The sequence below is a fragment of the Empidonax traillii genome, unplaced genomic scaffold (assembly GCF_003031625.1).
Source record: "Empidonax traillii isolate 1590-97213 ecotype Southwest subspecies unplaced genomic scaffold, ASM303162v1 scaffold164:size861626, whole genome shotgun sequence".
NCBI classification, from domain to species: Eukaryota; Metazoa; Chordata; class Aves; order Passeriformes; family Tyrannidae; genus Empidonax; species Empidonax traillii.
This window is the reverse complement of record NW_020955357.1, coordinates 388,768-409,112: the sequence shown is the minus strand read 5'-3', so window position 1 is coordinate 409,112 and position 20,345 is coordinate 388,768. Positions and strand designations below refer to the sequence as shown.

The 20,345-nt window shown below is 41.9% G+C and overlaps 1 protein-coding gene across 3 annotated transcripts in view; it reads right to left on the bottom strand.

Annotated features, from left to right (window-relative positions):
* Positions 1–11,174: 11,174 nt before the first annotated feature.
* Positions 11,175–20,345, bottom strand: part of CCDC88C (coiled-coil domain containing 88C) — a 100,894-nt gene continuing 91,723 nt past the window's right edge. Inside the window, exons 26-31 of one of the 3 annotated variants that reach the window (XM_027885314.1) lie at positions 18,250–18,432; positions 17,808–17,876; positions 16,965–17,033; positions 15,897–16,198; positions 14,691–14,906; positions 11,175–13,476 (exon numbers count right to left, since the gene is read on the bottom strand). In XM_027885314.1, coding sequence (XP_027741115.1) covers positions 12,463–13,476; positions 14,691–14,906; positions 15,897–16,198; positions 16,965–17,033; positions 17,808–17,876; positions 18,250–18,432 — 1,853 coding nt within the window. In that variant the 3' untranslated portion in view covers positions 11,175–12,462. The remainder of the gene's footprint in view (positions 13,477–14,690; positions 14,907–15,896; positions 16,199–16,964; positions 17,034–17,807; positions 17,877–18,249; positions 18,433–20,345) is intronic. The other 2 variants (XM_027885315.1, XM_027885316.1) reach the window with 2 other exon arrangements.

Sequence of the window (20,345 nt, the reverse complement as noted above, 5' to 3'; positions counted from 1 at the left end):
GGGAATTCTTGAACATGGTGACAAAAGGCTGCAACAAGCACAGAACAGTCCTTTGCAGGTTCACCATGCTGTTTTGAGGATGTCAGAGATGCAGACAGCATACCTGGCTGAACAGGTAAGGCTCCTGGGAGCACAGCCAGAGGCTGAACATCCTATGCAACATTAGGGAATTTGAATGATTGATGTCAAATTTATAGGACTATATGGAATGCTCCCTCCTCTGATTTGTTTTTTGTTGGTTTTTTTTTGTTTGTGGTTTTAAATGTTTTATTTTTTACTCATTTAGTGTTTATTATTTATTTTTATATGTATTTTTATGTACATACATAAGAATACAGATATTAAGAAAATCAAACAGACTGTGATTTTTCAGGAAGTTAAGTAAAACATTTGTTCCAGTGCCTTTTAATCCATGGTTATGTACCCTTGGATATCACAACTCTTTTATTAAAGAGTTTATAAAAGATAACATTAAAAAAATGAAGTGCAATTACTTCCTTAGTAGTATGTGTCCTACTCTGTAGCAAAAAGCAATATGTTGGACCACTTACCTTCCCCAAGAGCCTGCCAGGGTCAGAGATCACTGTGATGTCCAGTTCTTGTTGGTGGCTGCAGGGACAGCTTCTCAGCTACTGCAGAGTCCGGGCTGCAGATGGGGAACAAACCCTGAGAAGATCCACAGACAGTGATTACCCTTTGGGTGCCGGGGAAAGCAGAGACACCGGTGGAATTGACGAGGGCAGTATCTCTTTCCTAATTTCCACCCTTCTTTCAATTGTCTTGTCATGATGAGCATGCTCAAAGGTGTGTTAGACAGATGCTGGATACAGGTGGCCAGAATATCGAGAAAGTGGAGCCTTGGTCATCAGACACAACATAGGTCTATCTGGTAAATCAGGCCTTGCAAGTACCACCACCACAACAAACCTCCCTCTCAGAAAATTACAGAACAAAATAAACTGCAGAAAACACTTGGTTTTATATTTTTCATCCATTCTATTTTGCTTATCTAAGCATGCAGATGCTGTAGAGCAGGTCACTAAGATAAAGGGATTTGGTGGCATGGGCCACCTGCCCTCATCACTTCCAAGGGGGCAGAACCATCTGTTGTCACCTCCATCACACACACACACACTCAGCAATTGTATACTGGGCCATATTTAAAACTCTAAAAATGAAAAGAAATAACATTTTCTGTAGCCTTTTATCTGCATGAATTATGCAATAGTTATTAAAACTGACAAACAGCTATTACTCGGTGCAAGTGGCAATTCCCGCTTTTTGCTCACTTTGGTCAAATCATTTTAATGTGTGTGATTAAGTAACTCCATTGAATTGAATTGCTCCTGGCTTGCCTGTGTCAGAACTAGAAGCAGCAAGCTGCAAAAAGAATAGAGCTAAACTGGTGTTCTAAATGTCACAGACGCCACACAAATGCAGCAGGAAGGAGGTCATTTAGACCATCTCCTTAGTTTACACATTGAGGAAAGCTAAACTACCTCCTCCAGAGTTTTAGCTCCTCTTAAATTGCCTTTAAGGAAGATTCTGCCTCTCCTCTGGCAATATCTCCATCCCCTGGCTAAGACTGCTCTTAAAATGCTTGCACTAATACAAAACTATTTATCTTCTATGTTTCCAATTCATTCATCTTTTTCTTGTCCTTCTGTGAATATACATGAAAACCAGTCTATTGCTACCATTCTCAATATCATTTAAATGTCTGAGGATTAATCACGCTGTCCCTCTTAGGCTTTTGTAGACTAAGCAACCCCACATTCCAGTGTTCTTTGTAGATCACATCTTCCAGACCTCTGCTCACTCACACTGGTCTCATTTCTAGTCATCAGCACCCCCCTCTAAATGTATCCTAGTGGAGGCCCATTCTGGCAGTGTTGGCTCTGTTTGATTCCAACTACCTGATCTATTCTTTGCTTATGAGGGTCAGCTTTCCCATGAAGTTTCATTAAATCCTTTCAAGGACCCGTTTTGATGAAGAAAGGAGAAAAATAAATAATTTCTCTCTTTTGCAGTAACAGGCCACCCAGACATTCCCGCTTTGTGTAGCTGAGAAACAAGGACCTGCTCCTGCTCTTCCTGGTACCACCCTAGAGCCCCTGCTGGGTCAGCTCTTACACCGCCCCGAGGGGTGGTCATGCAACACAAAGCTTCACTTGCTTCAGAGGTTTCACTGCAGCCAGGCACTTGCTTGAGGTAGCTGTTCTCCTCCTAATTTCCCTTGCTTCTGCTGTTGTCCCAGTCTGCACAGCACCACGTGTTATTAACCTTTTCCACAGGTTAGAAGGGAAACAGGTTGTTGCAGAGCACGAGCAGTTCTCAGATCTGCACTCCAGGTGCTTTTGGAGGATGCATGGACCAATGTCCTAGAATTTATGCCCAGAATGTGCCCCAATTGGTGAGCTTGGCTTCAGGAGTTCCCAGTGAAAAATGTTATTGCCTAACACACATCTCATGAATAAGCTCAATCACCCAGGCCACCTTTCTACCTCCAGAAGAAACATCAGATGTCTGCTCTTGCCACTGTGCTGGCAGCTACCAGGTTAGACACAGTCTCCTCCCTCTCGGTGCCTGACTTCATGGGATTTCCCAGATTCCCTTCAAAGCCCGCAGGATTCCCACTCCTCCAGACTCAGCACAGCTCAGCTCTGTGTTCCAACAGAAAAGCACCGAGCTCGTATCCCTGAGAAAGAAAAGAGAAGAGCCAAAGTATTCACTAAGCAGAGCACCACATGTGTCAGGGCACTGCCAGGAGCACGGGAAAGCCAGCACTGATTTAAAGCAACAGCCCTGAAGAGTTGCTGCTGATACCATGACAATATGTGAGCCCGTCAGCAGCACCTTGATTATCCTCCTGAGGTCTCCCACGTGTGACACCGGCTATCTGGGAGCTTTCATCCTTCAAACAGTAACTGTTTGGAGATGTACCCAATCCTTAGCTATTTTAAAAATTTTAATTTCTGCTTGTAACACATGTTGACCAGACTTTTATCCCAGTCACCGTCATGCCCCACAGAGGAAGAGATGGAGTCAGGGCATGAAGGAGATCCCTTTCACAGCCTCCACTCACAGTGAGCTGCACCTTTCAGCTGACTTCGTGAGTTAGTGCCTCAGCTCTATCTCACACTGGCCAGCACAACTCCAGCTGCTCCTTCAAAATGAAAATTCAAAAGCACTCAACATTTCCTATTTGTGCCTACCTCAGCAGAGGAACCTGGAAGGGCAGCAAGGAGTCAGTAATCTAGATAGGGAGAGCAAGCCATCCCCACAGGGTTGTTAGGGGTTTTTTGCTAGATAGCATCTGCCTCTCTGTTTTCTTCCTGAGACAGGGAACGTCTTTCATTTCCACTGAAAGTATAATTTAATGATTTTTTGCACCTAGACTGCAAACATCCAACACAGAGAACTTTGTTTTGCACACTAGAAATGGGCTTCAGGGGGGTAAATTTGGAGCTCTACCAATATGTGTGGATTAGCAATCATCATCTGCAGAGGATTAAGGCCTTATAGAGGGGCAGCTGACTTGTCCTAGAGTGCCCTGTGGTACAGCTGCAGGTACCTGGTTCTTCCCTTTCCCTATAAAGGGAGAAAGGCCCCCTTCTTACAGTAAGAGTGAAGAATGAAGTGATATAAACCTTACACATCAGTCCTGGAGCTCTACCTGTTTCTATTCACAACACTGAACAATGCAAATGCACAGGCACAAAGGAAGTTGAAAATGTAGAAGTTTCTATGCAAGGACTATCAGAATGAATAAAGAGTTTTGTTAAAAATCTAGGAGGCAAGGGCAGTGAAATTATTGTAGTCATCACAGCTACTCCAGTCAGGCTAGAATATTTCTGTTCTTGCTATCTACAGAAGAGACTGAATTAATTCTTTCCCCAACTATTATGCCACTAAAGAGACCCTGGCTTTGATGTGTGGCCTTGCAACTACTGGTTGTGTGCAGGACCTGTGGATGATTGGGGATGTGTAGGGAGTAACCAGCTGGACCACTACAGGTGTATGCATGAACTTCAGTTCAGCTGTGGAAAAGAAGGCTGGTTATGGATAAGTGAAGTTCTTCAGGATGGATAGCCACATGGACCTGAACTCCTGTGCTGCTGCTCTTTCCCCTATTAATGTGGATCTGGGAATTTCAGTTTGAGAAGAACTGTAGTCATAAGGTGGCCCATATACCAGTGCCCCAGTGCAGTGAGGAAGATGGGGCCTAAATGCCCTTGAACCAATACTTCAAGGACAAAACAGTTCCTGATCTTCAGTAACTGCAGTAGACAGTCAAAGTATGGCTGTATATAGTTCTTCAGAAAATGGTATTTGCCATAAAACATTGCTACAAAGACATCATGGTAAAAACAATAGACAGGGGTCACTGAGTTCACTTTTTGCTTTCCTTCTCACTTTCAGTTTCATACTCCCTTCTAACTATACTCTCCTTTACCCAGATAAACAGCGTGAAACAGATACAACCTGTTTAACACGTGAAGGTAACGTTTCTTCTGATTTCGGTTACAAAACTTTATGTGGATGAAATTTGATGCAATAAAGTCCTGTTGGTAGATGTTTTCATTTGTTTGTCTGATTGCATAAGAAGAAAACAACCACTTGTTCATATAGGATAGGGTGGGAGGCTGAGGGGAACTCAGAACCTGCCAAATGGGACTCCGTTGCCATTGATATGGTTGGTTAAATAAACAAGGAAAAGGATCTTTGTTCATGGGAGCTAAATGTGGGTAGTAGAACTGGGCTTCAGGAATTCCAAGTTGTTTTTTTTATTTAATTAAAGAAGCCAAAATAAGCAAGGAAGGAAATTCTAAAACAATGAAATCGATGTGGAAACTCATACTGTTACAAATACTGAAGACTAATGGAAACAATATTGCCCCAATACACAAAAAGTGATATGGACCTTCTTAAATGCATCTATCACCCTATTAGTATTTCTAAGTGCTAGCTGATTTTCATGAAGCTTTAACCATCAAAGCTATCTGCTGGTGCTAAAATGTGTAACAAACAAGCTTAGAAATTATTATAAGATCTTGCATTAAAACTCTGCATAGATTGTAGAATTCTGTATTTATTGTAATGAAATATTCAAAAGACATTTCAATAAAATTTTGAAATCTCAAAAACAAGACTGGCTCTAGATTTCATGCAGACGTGCACCTTCTGCATCAGAAACACCCACAGTGGTTTGCAGCATGTGGTGGATCTGCTACCTCAAGGTTTAGTCATCATTTGTCACAAACACAGAGCAAAATGGAGCAGCACAAACGAGCTAAAGGAGGATGTGGGAAGAGGCACAATGAGAAGACAGTGACTGCAGGGTCACTGTGGAGGGATGAGAGGGAAGAAAGACACCTTGGACTGATTGCACTGGTGTATTTGGGCAAAATGGTTGAGCAGACTGAATCAAGGGAGTGTGGGGAACATTTGAGACAAGAGCAGATGAGGAGCTAAGGAGGCATCAGAAAGCACTGAGAACAGGTACTGGGATCAGGACTACAAACTGACCTCAAGATGTGAGGATGGGACTGTGTAAGAGATAGGCAAGGGGAGAGTTGTATACAGACATGACAACAGGAAGAAAAATGGCAAAAATGTGAAAGCTGGCTGACAATGATCTTTAGTGATGGAAGCAGGCATGGAAAGTATAAGCTGCAACTAGATCTGGAGGGAAACAAGGTAAAAAAAGTGAACTCAGGGGTAGGAAATAATTAAAGGTAACACTCTGGGTTGAAGAACAGAAAGGTGTCTAGTGCTGTAAAGAAGTCACAGAAGAAGGAAAGTTGCTAGAGATGAAGTGGGCTTGACCAGACTGTGGTAGCTGGTTGCAATATCTGAGCTGTAGGACAGGATCTGGCAAGAAGGCTCCTTTGAACATTTTATGCAAAGAATTTCTACTAACACACATCACTGTTGTTGGAACAAGTGGTTTTAAAAGCATATCAATACATTAAAAATATACTGTTTCCCATCAAACACACATAACTCACCTCCTTTAAGCCTCAGATATCCAGGACCAAGATGCTACTGTGAGGAAACATGAGCAAAAGTAGCAACAGCAGGCAGATCCTTGTGTCAATGAAGGCACCAAAGCTGCTTTCTGGAGAGTACATAATGGTTCCTTGTTGGATGCCAGTCTAAACCTTTTGTGCACTAACTGATCCAGAAATAGTCTACATGGGGAAGGAATGACTTTATCAGATGGCTGGGAGGTATGATGGAAATGGAGTACAGAGGCTGTACAGTCCTGCTTACACAACACTGTTAATACAGCCTTCTAGAGCATTCTACCCCTTTGTATCATTGACTTACAGACCAAATAAGTTGTAAGCAAGCTCAAGAGGCTGAGGAAATTAAGGTCCATCCCCTACAGCTTGTCCCTGCCTGTTTTCTCTGTCTGCCTTTTTCATAGAGTATGTTGGGTTGGAAGAGACCCATAAAAATTATTAAGTCCAACACACTGCTCTTTGCAGGACTACCCAACACTCAACCAAAGGATGAAGATCATCATCCACATGCTCCTTGAACTCTGACAGGCTTTTGCACTGCTATAAGCAAGCAATCCTTGTTCAGAGGATTGCTATTGTAAAAAAAATTCTCAAGACTTTTCCTTCACAGACATTTCCCTGATTTGCATAATTTCTTCTACTTTCACTTACAAACAGCCAAAAGGATCCTACAGAAGCACTCTCAAACTGACTAGGAGCTTTCCATCTCTGTAGAAGCTGAGATGCTGCAGTTGAACATCCCCAGGTAACCAGCAGCTCTAAAACACACACATCTGTGGAATAGGTATTTTATGGGCTCAGTGCACACACTGAGTCCAAGTTTTAGGTAACTAGAAAAAAAAAAATCCTCCTGCAAAGGTGCAAGGAAGCATTTTTCATGGGTTTAACAAGAATTGGATCATTTCGGTCAGAGATATTTAAAACAGCAAGGGAACAGACTTTCACACCCCATAACCTCCGAAATACCCTGCTGAATGGTAAAACAATCAGAGCAGTAGCACTATCAAATGCTCACTTCAGTTCCTCAAGACATACTTCCCCACTTCTTGCAGAAAACTCCCTCTTTTCTCCAATGCAAGTCTCTAGAGATGCCTCAGCATCCACTGGGCAGCTGTGCTTCTCCAGCTGGAATATCCTTCTCAAACTCTCATGTTCTTCCTTAGCAGTGTGTTTCCAAATGCAAACTGTGCTTTACTTGCTAGTAATGTCTCTCACACTTCCAGAGCAGCCAACTACTGGAAAAGCGAGGTCATCTTAAACTTGCAAATTACAGGGATTTTTACATGGAGAAGGTGCTCATTGTTCCAAGTGTGGTAGCCCAGCTCTATCCTGAATCCAAAGGCAGACAGCATCCAATGCTGGAGTGGAAGGGGAAGGCTCTTATATTTTACCTAATAATGTTTTCTTAAAGGAGAGCTGTTTAGCTCTCCCATAAACTCTCATAAATCAAAGCCATAATAACACTATGATAGTACATGAATCTATTTGATTTCCTAAGAGCCTGGTGTGATGAGTTTCACCAGCAGCTTCATTTTCCCCTTCCCAAGCATTATCTTCTTTAGCACGACTTTCAGAACACGCCATAGGGTGTCACTCCCAGAGGAGGGAGCTGGGCTCCTTTTGCTTTCCCTTTGAGCAACAACAGCTTTCCACAGGCTAGTGCCAGTGCTCAGATCTATGGCTCTTCCTCATTCTGGTATGCAATACACACAGTCTGTATTTTGGCACAGCCTCACCATCAGAGCTACATAATCCTCAGTTATGATATTCTTTAGTTAAAAATGTGCAAGTATTTTAACTAGAGCTGATCAGAACATCTGGGAATGATGAGCTGACAGTTTCCATGGCATTCTGTGTTTTGTTTTGGACATATTTTACGTTCCTAGTTTCTGTGGAATAACATTTTCATTGTCCTGTTGTCAGTAAAATCCCAATTTTTCCTCCCTACCACTACATCATATGCCCCCAGAAGTCAACTGTCTCTTCCACATTTCAGTTGGGGTAAGCACAAGTAGTCTCCTACTGGGGTCCCCACTCATCCATGTTACTCTTTAACAGGATTCTTCACAATCCTCCAAATCTGAACAAACCTCAACTTTCTTTCACACTTCATCAACTTACATTTCAGTCTTTAGGACATAGCTTAGCCTTTTAAGGGCTTTCCCACTTGAGAAGCTTTTGAACAGCAGCTATTTTCTACTGTTCTCTTCATACTTTTGAAAAAAACCCTTTTGACTGGAAAAACACCATTTAGTTTTGCAGAACTTGTCATAGCCTCTTCCAGTCCCTTAAAACTCCTGTCACAGTATTCTCTTAAAGCATAAATTTTTTCACCCTTTTCCAGCTGACTCCATTCTTTCTTAGTTCTTATGGCAGCCTCTAGTACCAGCTTTCAAGACAGACCTTCACATCCCTGTCTAAATTTTCCAGTATAGTAACCCTTTATAATGATAACTTCATTTGTTATTTTTAGTAACTGAACTATTTCACTCTACACTGTTAGGCCAGGTTAGTTTTGCCTGGTATTGGCAATTTGTAAAAACATTCCCAAGTTTTCCACCTTGCCTTGAACATCTCCAGTGCTGCTAAGAACTGATATTCTATTATTTTGGTGGGCAAAGAAGCAATTTTTAGGGTAAAGTTTTTGGTGAAATTTATAACTGATTCCACTCCCCACCCCCATTTCATCTAAAAATTCAAATCCACAATTCAAATGCTCTCAGGACAGCTGGGTTCATGTTTAACCAGGAAAAAAAAAAAAGTGAAATTACGTTGGTATCTTCACATCAGTTTAACATCCAGGCTGTAATCCTTTCCCATGAACTGATTTCTGGAGGATTTCTGCCATGTTCTGTCTTAAAGTCATTTACCTGTGGCTGAAATAATATGCCTCAAAACATCTGGACAATCAGAAATAATTTCCAACCACACGCTGTTTCCTGATGCACTATTTTTCTAAGCTAAGCAGTAGCTATTTTTACACCACTTAGCACTTAGAACTTTCGTCCTTACAGAAAAAAAAAAAAAAAAAAAAAGAAAATTCGACTTTTTAATTCTTCTCAATTAACTGAAATCAGAAAAGGTCTGTTCACTTCACAATTAAGTTGCACATTTGAGGAACTGCTGAAGAATGTGTAACAGGAAAAAGGTTTCCATGACATTGTGACTCTGAAAAGGACCAGATTTTTTAGTAAGGAGTTACTCTGTCACTGCAGAGCACACTAACTCCCTAGCAGCAATTTCCACAGCAGTAATTTTATTTTACTTCAAACCAACGTCATCATCATCATGCAGCACATGCAATTTTAAGCAAAATTTGTTTCCTCATGTCAAACAGATTCACTGACTTCAGAGTGCAGGGTGTGGGTGCTGCCAAAGGCACATCCCCTTGGCTTTCTTGGAAACCTATTAGCTGCCTCCTTCAAAATCTGTCCTGTAACAGAAAACACCATCTAGAGAATTAATGAGCCACATATACAAACTGAGGCACTCCCATCACTGAACGGCATTACTTGAAGTGTTGTGTCCAGAACCATTCAAAGCGCTACTTAGCAACCTTCAGAGAGCTTCCCTCCCTGTCAGGAAATGTCAGCAACCTCTTTCCCACGCAGAGCTGGGAAAAGCCAGTGTGCTGACACCCAGGGCTGCTGCAGAGGTCCCTCTTCCCTGGTGTCCCACAGGCAGTGGAGCACAGCTGCAGCTGGAGACTCAACCTGTGGCCTTCCCACAGCCCGGCCCGGCCGCCCATGCACGGCGGGTTCTCAGTGGCTTCCAAAGCTGTGCAAATTGAAACAACTGCTATTTCACCTTCACTTCTCGGAATGCATCAACAAATGGTCTGGCAGCTCTGCCACGTCCCTTTCCATCACAGGAAAACCTCTCCCAGTAGCTCCTGCCACCTCGTACAAGCTGGTACCTCACATCACCTCCACCAGCACAAAGGATTTGCTGATTATTCTCTCTCTCTAAATACAATTGACTTCTCCCCTGTCAGAGCTCTCACACACCAAAACATGTTTCATCCTGCCACAGTGACTGCTCTGGGCACCTCGGAAAGACAAAGCCTGGCAGCACCATCGCTGTGGACAGGCCTTGTCCCACCCACCTTGTTCCTCACCTGATGGCGCAGCACACGCTGGGAGCCAGCCCGGGAGCCACCCTGTGCGGCAAGGGAGAGTTGAGGACAATTAGTGAACTGAGCAGACTGTAAAATAACTGCACCTGCCATGGCAGGACAAGCACCTCTACCAGAACTTCCCATAATATTCTCAGGAAGGCCTAAGGGCCACAGCACTGTGAGCTTCGACAGCTGTTCCACTGTATGACTTCCGTATTTAAAATCCTCCCATACCTCAATGGTACTGTGTAAGTATTTATTGCCTTTTTATTCAAATTCATAGAACTGAGAAGATAAACTGACAAGCAAGGTGTGTCACTGGGCAGGTATTTATAGCAAAAGCAGATCTACAGTAATTGACAGCACACAGATCACTTCCTCAGCAGTCCAGCCTGCACACACCCTCCAAAAAGGAGCTGAAATAAATGACAAACACCAGTCTTAAACCTTTAGTGGTCTGGCCAAGAATCCATTTTGAGAGCAAATTTCTGGAAGAAGAATTTCAGTTTACCAAAATCACTCAGCATGTTCTAAAACTGTCATACAGCACATAATTTAAAATTTGTTGCAAAACTATGGTTTACAATTAACACAGGAGAGAAGACAGAAAGTGCCTTTTGCCATTCTCTTCATGTTGAAAGATGAATAATTTCTCACTTTTATAAGGCATCCTGAAAGTTAAGCACAAAAATGATTGTACAAAATACAAGCTTGGTCAAAACTGACAGTATGTTTGGCCTTGCCTGAAGTGGTCAGAGAAACATAAAAATTCTGATTCTACAGTGGCCTGGAAGTCATTTAATTTGCATAATCAACTCTCCTAAAGTCTTCAGTAAAGAGGTCACAATTAAATGAAAAGATTTCTGATGCGCCTTCCATGGCAACATTATAAAAATGAACACCCCACAGAGATGCAAATCAATACTGAGGCTTACAGAGAGCTATTGCAGACAGATGTCCATCCAGCACTATGAATCACACTTTTGTGGGATTTTTAATTTTTCCAAGGAGAAAAAGTACAACATCAATCTATTTTATTTAAGCTTTATTATAAACAATTTTGTAGTTTCCAGCATGGGATTGCTACACATTAGATAACAAAAACATCAAACGAATCAGTTTTAGCTTTTACTAAATTAAATCAGAACCAGCAAAACAAGTAATTTTTAAAGGATTAAGTCTATTGCAAGAAAAACAGTTTTACAAACATGGAATTAAAGATACACATTTGATCATATATACATAAGCAGCTGATGACACTCCGGACAGAAACATACAAGGAACTTTTTGCACATAAATAGATTTTTAGAAGTATATTTCTTTCATATGTATACAAAATTATTTTGCTTTCTATACTGAGAAAAGTTCTTGGAGACATAAACAAGAATTTCTAAGTGACAAAATCCCACATACCACTTAGGATGTGGGCTGTCATGCACACAAGGATGTAATAACACAATTTACACAGCATTCCTATACAGTACTTGAGCTTCTTATGTACAAACTTACAAGACACTTTTGTACACGAGATGCCACCTTTGCAATTGAAATGGCACCTCCCCTGAAAGGCTGCATTAGTTCCAGTGTTTGTATAAAAGGTATAACAAGTTTCAAAAGGCAGCACCACTCTGCTTGCAGAGTCAAGGATCCACTGAGCTGCAGCTATAGAGAAGGCAGTGGGGTCATTAGGCTGGCCTCTGTGTTTATACAGTCTCAGAGGGGAAGGTTGAGATATGACCCATGAAGTCTATACAATATCTATAACACGTTGCTGTGGCAAAAAGAATTGATTTTACCAGATCCGTGGGTAAAGCCACGCACTTTTGCTCTTCAGCTTTATCTTTACACTACTTAAGCCAAGCATTTGGTTCTGGTTTTGGGGGAGAAGTTTGGCTTTTATATTACCTTTCCAGTATGGTTAAATTATTTATCAATGGTGGGGTTGGGTTTAGCACGCACACAACCTGTGAAATTTTTCTTTAATGCAGGCAAAAAGGGTGCACAGTGCAGCAATGACAGAGGACCCTGGTAAGCTTCTCCTGGAGTGGGGAATGCTCAGCACCTATGAGAATCAGATGTCAAGTCTGCTGTGAGATTAGGCCAGACTTCCATTTCGTTTTAGGCACAACAGTGTCAGAAGAAGGGCTGGGGTTTTGCTTATTGCTTCTCTAAATCATACTTTGTCTAACTAGGAAACGGCACCCAGAGAACCCTCAGAGCAGCAAGCAGGTGATGCCTTTTAAGACCTGACAGTGTCTAGATAAATGTTACCTGGACAGCCATAGCAAACACACAGACTACAGCTGCACCTGTGGGTTACACACAGCCATACTCATACCAAACCGTCTGCTGATCCCCCTGGAGGTCAGGAGACCCAGGAGTGCTGTTGGAGCTGCTTCCTCTCACAGGCTCCTCTACAGCTTCAGTGCTGCTTTCTTGCAGCTTACCCTGGCACTTAGTAAGTAGGGTATCACCCTGGCCATGCCCTAAGGAAGTATTTCCCTCAGTGCTGCTGGAAACAGCTCTGCCAGGGGCCCCTGTGGCCACCTCCTCAGTACGAGGGGCTGGCTTGGGTTTGACTTTTGAAGGAGTGTGCGACACAGATGAATAGTGCTGCCCCGGGTTCACACGCTCTGGCTGCTGGGCATTCAGACTGCTGGTGGATGCAGTGGGCGAGGCAGAGAACTGAGGGAAGGAGAGCGGCCTCTCATCTTTTGGTGGGGCCAGGGAAAGGCGCCTCGCGTCCAGCTGCCGACAGCGGGAATCGACACCTTGCAAGGAACCTGCCACCTTTGCAGACTGTGGCCTCTCTCTTAAGATTACCTGGGAGCTCGTTGGCACAGAAGCCCTGGTGCTCTGACTGACAACATCCTTGCCCCCGTGCAGCTCTGCTGCTGACTTCTGAGTGCTCTCCTGCCTGTAGGTCTCTGGGCCAGTGGCTCTGAGGAGGTCTGCAGAGGCTAAGCTGAATGCTCTGCTCAGGGACGTGCTCCTCCTGCTCGTGGCTCCAGGTTGCTGAGGCTGTGCCATCTGCCGCATCCCACCGCCAGGCTGGTGCTGTGGCGTGTGAGGAGGCTTAAGGGACCCCCCTTGGGAGTTTGCCAGAGTGGGTTCCACTTGCCTGAGGTTTGGCTTCACGTAATTTCCAGGTTTAGCTGTTCTTCCTTCTTCATTGACAATGTTCATCTTCACAGTTGGAGCAACAAGACTAGGGGGCATCTTAGCAGCCTCCTTTCTGGGTGGCTGAACCGGCAAGTTCCCAGTAGCTGAAGGCTCATTTGCTTTCCTAAAATAATCGCTGAGCAAGTCATCTCTGTTACTGGAGGTGTCCTGGTGTGAGAAAATACGTACATGTCACATTAATGACAACACTTTGTGTTTCAAGAATCACGCAGGACTTTGTGTCATCTTCCTTCCCACTTAATTCAAACCAAACACAACCATAGATTTTATATTTAAAGTGGGGAATGGAAGAGATAAATGTTTAAAATGGGTATCAATCCAAATCGAGGAATAACGTGCTCATCATAATGAGATCATGACAGTCAAGTTTGCCAGGTTAATTGTCATAATTTTTGAAAGTTTTGTTTCACTTACAAGCTGGACAGCAGCTCTTTTTCTTCCTTTTACATCAGCCACTGTCACTGTAACATCAATATCATATTAACGACATCAGTATTGGTATCAGCAGATATCAATGATGTCTGTCATCCTCCAGAATACAGTTCATCTGGATGACTCTACTATAACTTCAGGAACGTAACAGAAGACCATGCCTTGGGGAGATGTGCTAGCATTACAAGAAAGTTTCATTCCTTCTCCACTGATTCCCCTCACCTCTCCCAGTCAATATATTATATATGCTAAAAGTTGTGTGTACAATATAATAAAATGTACAAAACATCATTACAAAAATAGGGATATGATTGTTTGCCCACAATGAACTTTCAAATTTCAAGTCCGACAATTAATCTGGCAGTAAAATAACCCATACAATGAATATTTCATGGGGATGATCCATGCAATCCAAAAACGGTGATGTTTGATCTGCTGCCTTTGGATTATTAGTACAAGGCATGTTCAGAATAGCTGAGGGCCATGCTGTTTTCATGAAAAACGTGCTCAACAAGCTCATGAAATTTACTTAATTTCTCTAGGAAGTACGTTAAAGCTTAATATATTCACTTCGCTAGTGTGCCAAATATTTCTTCCAGTGAAAAAAACTCGTTTTCCAGAAGCAAACACCAGCAATGGTAATAGTGCAGAGTGAAGATTTCTATGCTCAACTAAGTGTTAAAGCATGAGGGTTATTTTTAACTTCAATTTAAACAGCTGTTACACATATTAATATTGCAGAATGACTAGTCCTCCGAAAACACGCACGTGTATGAACAAGCACTGGAAATACTTTATGAGCAATTAATGCAAGTGATCTGGCAGCCTTTAACAACTAAGAGTTACAGAACGCTTCTATAGGTATTAATATGCTAGCAAAAGCTGTAGTAAGTTGGAGCTGTTGCCTTCATAACAAGAACAATGGATACCCTGGAGATATATAGTGAAGCAGATCTCCTATTCCCCCTGCCTGTCCTGTGCCTCACGCTGTCGGGACATGAATGACTGAGGAGCGATTCGAGTGACTGCGAATGTTCCTGACGAATGGAAGGACATGGGGAGTGGCAAGAGGGATACAGTGCATCAGCTTCTAACAGAAATTGCTGCAATGAAATCATTTCACTCTCATTTAAACTGTGCCGATGCTGAAAAGGAACAGGGATGACAGAAAGAATGAAAATGGAGACATGGTCAGGCAGTTACTGACACACACAAAAATAATAATTTTACATATCTCTATAAGCTACGAATTGTACTTAGGATAATGAGGGAGTAGGAGGTACATTTAAACATTGCTCTGAAAATTCAAGGACCAAAATTTACTGGTGCCATAAAATAGTGTAGCTCTGCTGATTTCAATACTTTTATCAAGGCATTTATGAATCAGAAACATCTGTTCACTTACACTACCAATTAATTGTTCTTAAGATATTAACATGTTCAATACTGCACCGCCTCACTACTGTACAGCACGTTTGAGCAGTGAAAGACAAATGCCATCTAGAAAACAAACATTTCATTTCTGATCGCTTCAATGAGTGACATATTCCTGCAGTCATTGAACCAACAGGGCAGTGCCAGTCAAAACATAAACGTGCAGCACGAGGAAAGTATCGAAAACATCCTTGGCAATAAAAATATTCTCTCTCATGTGCACTGATATTTTCAGATTAAGAGATTGTTTTAACAACTGCATATTTTGCACTTTAACTGAAAGCTATTTTAGGTTTTGTTCCTAATTATAGATTTAGCAGCAGAAAATTACATAGAAAACTTACCAGTTCATAAATAGAACTACCTGGACCTGAGAACTGATGATGATTTAAAACAAAACCCTGACCACATGTGTTTGCTGGTAAAAAGTCCCAGCAGTCCAATACATAGCACTTGCAGTGAATTATATGCCTGACTTGTCATAGGTGATACACCAAAATAAACGAGCAGAGTGCTTTGTGAAAGTTAATCTTCCCTTAGTTATTGAAACTGTTCATTCATTTTGCAAGATTCGACAGTACTCACACATATGAACAAGGTTCATCTTGTCTCTCCTTGTTCCCCTATGCCCTCATCCTCCTGAATCAGCTTTGAACAGTTTTTTGACATCTGGAACGGACCATCTAGCTCTCTTTACTTACACTTGGTGGAGACAGCCTGTTGCTCTCTTCCAAGAACTCTTCCAAAGTTACCATCTCACTGCCAGGTGAGGCAGCCCGTTGCCTGCCTGGGTAAGACTGAGATGGGTTACTCTTCTGAGGTTTATCGTAAGAGATCAAACCATTCCGGTGGGAGGAGGACTCTTGCCTGCTGCTGGGACTTAACATGGCAGAAGCAGAGTGAAGGGGATAGGTGTCTCGGAGCAAGGCTGGTGCCTCTCTGCTTGGCACCATATCTTCACTGCTGAGGCTCTCCGTTCTACCATGCATATGGTCTAAGGAACCTGAGGAGAAGCATAACTATCATTAATGACACTGCTCTCTCTGCCCTCATTTCAGTAGATTTCTCACTGAGGTAGAAACTTTCTCATTCAGGACTATTTCAACACAGACTGGGTGGCAATTTTACCTTACTTCTCCTACAGAGCTCAAGGCAATCAGAACTTGGAAAGATCAGGACTAGTAAATGTGTTACAGCACATACTTTGAGCCTCTATGTTAAACAAACACAACTGCTTCTCCAAGGAATAACACAAATAGAATAGGCAGCCTCTTTACAACCTCTGTGTCACTAGAAGATCTCCCAGTCTTGGCTGTGCGATCTGAAAGCCAGCACCTGACAGTGGGAAAGCACAAAGCAGATTTTTCCAGTGTCAGGTCTCCAGGCATCCTTCAAGGATGCACAACTTCAGCAAAGTAAATCTCCAGAGCACATGATCCCATACACAAGTGGCGTACAGAGTAAGAACCACAGAGAGCCAGTGTTGTAAAGAGTAAGAGTGGCCTGATACTTCCCACAATACTGATGCCAGTCAGACTGAAGCAGAACTAGACTGCCTGCCCTAAAAGCCACCACTTGCCAGAATCAATCTTAGAAAAGTACTTCTGGCCAGCAGCTTTGATTCCCCAGGCAGCCATGTTCAGATTTCATAATCATTACAATTTCAAAACAACAGTCTTCTAAATTAATTGGAAAGAAAATGGCATTTTGCATACAGTTTCATGGAATTTCACTTCCTGTTTGTCACAACTCAGCTGTAAAAGCTTTACCTTTTAAATTGAGAGGTGAACTACTGCTGGAAGCGTTCCTACTGCTCTCTAAACTGCTTGGTCTGGACACTGAAAAACACAAATCAAGCATAGAACAAACAGATCTTAAGTTCCTCTGATTCCCTAAAAGACTTGGTTTACAGTCTGCCTTCTAAAATAGGACCTGTGCAACTAAGTCACTATAAAAACATGAACAACACAATATCTAGAGGATGCCAAAATCTGGACAGAGCAGAAACTATTTTAATTTTTAAAGTTGTTTACCATCCATCTTGTTTATCTCAGTTATTTTTTGCACAAATAAACATGTTTTGGGTTTTTTACAGCAACTATAAAGTAATGTAAATACTGAAAAAGCTCAACAATAAGTTGCTGTCTCTTTCTCAGTTTTCTTTGGAAGGAGCTGGCAGTCAGCCTGCAAATTAAGTCTTCCACAAATCTCTAAACAGGCAGTGCTGCTGTTTCAACAGTGTTCCCACTGTGCATCCACACACCAGATTTTTCATATTGCTGATTCACTCCCTTAAGAAAGGAATTGAACATTGTCCAGAAAAATCAGCAACAAATCTGTAGGACATGCATTAAAAAAAGTCTGTCGGTGGGGCAAGGCAACTTGCCTCAATATCAGCACTGGTTTTCAAAAATTATTTTGGCAAAACATCCATTAAAAGCCTCTCAATAGAAAACCAGAAATATTTAGGACTCACATTCCCAAAATGGTGCTGCATTACTACATCTCCTTCTATCGTGTTAATTTAAAATATTCCAGGACAGTTCACATGGATGCAATGAAACTGGTCTTAAGGCAAACGTTTAGAGCACTCATTTATGCTATAAGCTTACCATGCTGTCTGGTGCTTGCCAACTCCACCTCAGGGGACTGTTCACATAGATTATCTTCTGAATTATAGCCTGGAAAAGAAGATAAAAGGTAATATTGAATACAGAAAAGTTAACCCTTTAGGTCAGTCTCCAATGCATTCTAGCAGTGTAGAAGGCTGAGGTGGTTGAGGTTTTATAGACCCCAACACTGGAAGAGCAGCCACCTTCTATCCATTGGGCAGGGAACCAGAGAAGAACTGACATTCAAATGTGGTCTGTCAGGTTGGTGAGATTACAAGACTGAGGAAACCCTGTATCTGATCAATTAAAGCATTAAGCAGATAAAGTAGGAGTGAAAATACTAGTGCTCTGTTTTTTGTACTTGAATGCCGCTAGTAGCCTTGGAGGAACAATGAAGTGCCTGACTGGCACTAACAGCTGGTGTATCAGATGCACCACACACCTTTTGGTCTGCTCTGGAGCCTGGAGATGGGGGTGGAAGTGTGCAGGTGAATAGCTGAGGTTGAGTAAGTCCTGGGACCCATTTCCACACAGCAGGGTTTTGTCGCAGAGTCTGCTGAGATTTCAGCATTATCGTTGCTGCCTCCATGATGGGAATTCCTTTTTTGCTTTAGGTCCATTAGCACTGATGGGGAAAGAGGTAAATGAATAAGATTCAATGAAAAAATAGCGTTAGAGGATTTTTATTTATCTGCCCATACAAACATGACAAGCAGGCACAAAGAAACTGCACAACAGAGGCGCTTAGTTTTGCAAGCTTTTCCATAAACAGTTCAGTAGTGGATAGGAAATTTCTGCCACCAGCTTGTCAGTCATGTGTGCTCTCGTGTGGGAGTGACAAGGGCTGCTTAGTGCTGGTGGGAGGGTTGATATTATACGTGCAACAATTACTGTGAAAGGAGGAAGAAAAGGAGCAAAGACATGAATCCAGAAAAGATAAGTGAGGTGTAAAATTCCCATAACATTATTCCTTGTAGGTACATTTTATAAGCACTTCAGTAATAAAATAGAATAAGGAAAGACTGACAGTAGTCACGCTCTTACTCAAAGAAAAATAATGCTGATTTGGAAATTATCTAGCACGATCCACACAGTAAGCTAACTGCTTTCAGGTTTAGATCTTTGCTGTGGGCAAGAGCTCAGTCTTTACAAGGTTGAAACTCTGCTGCTCTTATGACGTTCTGGTGCAATGATTTTTAAGTGGAGTTCCTGGGATCTTAGCAGAAGAACAACAGAATCTGTCTGCTAGAATATTACTTAGATTCAGAAAGCTGAAAAATTCTTTTTACTGATGCAGTACATCAATTCACTCATTGCAATGTGAATGTTAATACTTAAAGGCACATGAAGAACAAAATTTGAAGAATTTACTACAGAAAACACACTAAATGAGATGCAAGATCCTAGTATTTTGTACATTTCTATGGAATACTTGATAAAATAATAGAAACTAAATGCTGAAAACACAGCAGAGCACAGCAGTCAAAATCAACAGCTTGCAGAGACAATGGACAGACAGTTCAAAGCGCAGAGCAGCTGCAAAGTTGTATTAGACAAATGGATCAAGCTACTGTCATCTTAGATGGCTCCTGGAAGCTTACTTCAAAAACAATGTTTTCTCCCACAGTTTGTGTGGGCTCAACAGCACAGGGCCAGCACTTGCTCTCAGAACTGAAGTTTATGCTGTGCCTGGAGGGGCAATTACTGGCTAAAGCTTGTCATGCAAGTCTGTATTTCTAATGGACTTTGTAGATGCACTTAACACCTTCCATAGATGCCAAAAATATTAATTGCCCAGGAAACAAACATCTTCTGCAAATCCCAAAATGGGCTGTTCTGCCAGAGTCCCTGGTAGCAGGGGAGGGACTGAGGGACAATTCTCAGAATGAGAAGGGGGATGAGATCTTTCAGCCTCTTTGCTGTAGCATACTGTTCTGGACCTGTACACTCATTTCAGAAGCAACCAGGTCATGACTGTGAGGCAACAAGAATTCTGGGCAATGGATCAAAGATGAAGGTTATTTCCTGCCTTAAGAGAACAAATTTAATTCCTTCTTCCAAAAAAATCAGTTGAAACTGAAGCAGCAGAAACTGAAACTTCATCTCAATTCAAGATGAATTTTCATAGTTGGAAGTGTAAAACGTTACTAAATATCATGTTTGAATGCAAACATCAAGACAGTTGGCTGAGAATAATTTTTCCCATAGCTTCCACTCTATATTGAAAGCTAGATTATTTAAAAGCAGATAAAGATGTTAAAAATCCTGCCTTTTGTAATCATTTAGTAGCATAGAATATTGGAAAAGTCTCTAGGATTTGAGACCGTATTTGTATTTTAGTAGAACTACAACACTGTAGAAGGCATAGCAAAAGCAAATCAGTTCAACACTTCAACTGGACACAAGGCAAGTATGTGATTGCAAGAAAATATCGAAGCAAACAGCAACTTCACTTACTTACAACATGCACCACAGCCAATATACATACGCCATGAGGTCCCCTAAAAGTGTGCTGCATTGAAGAAATGATCCACAGTG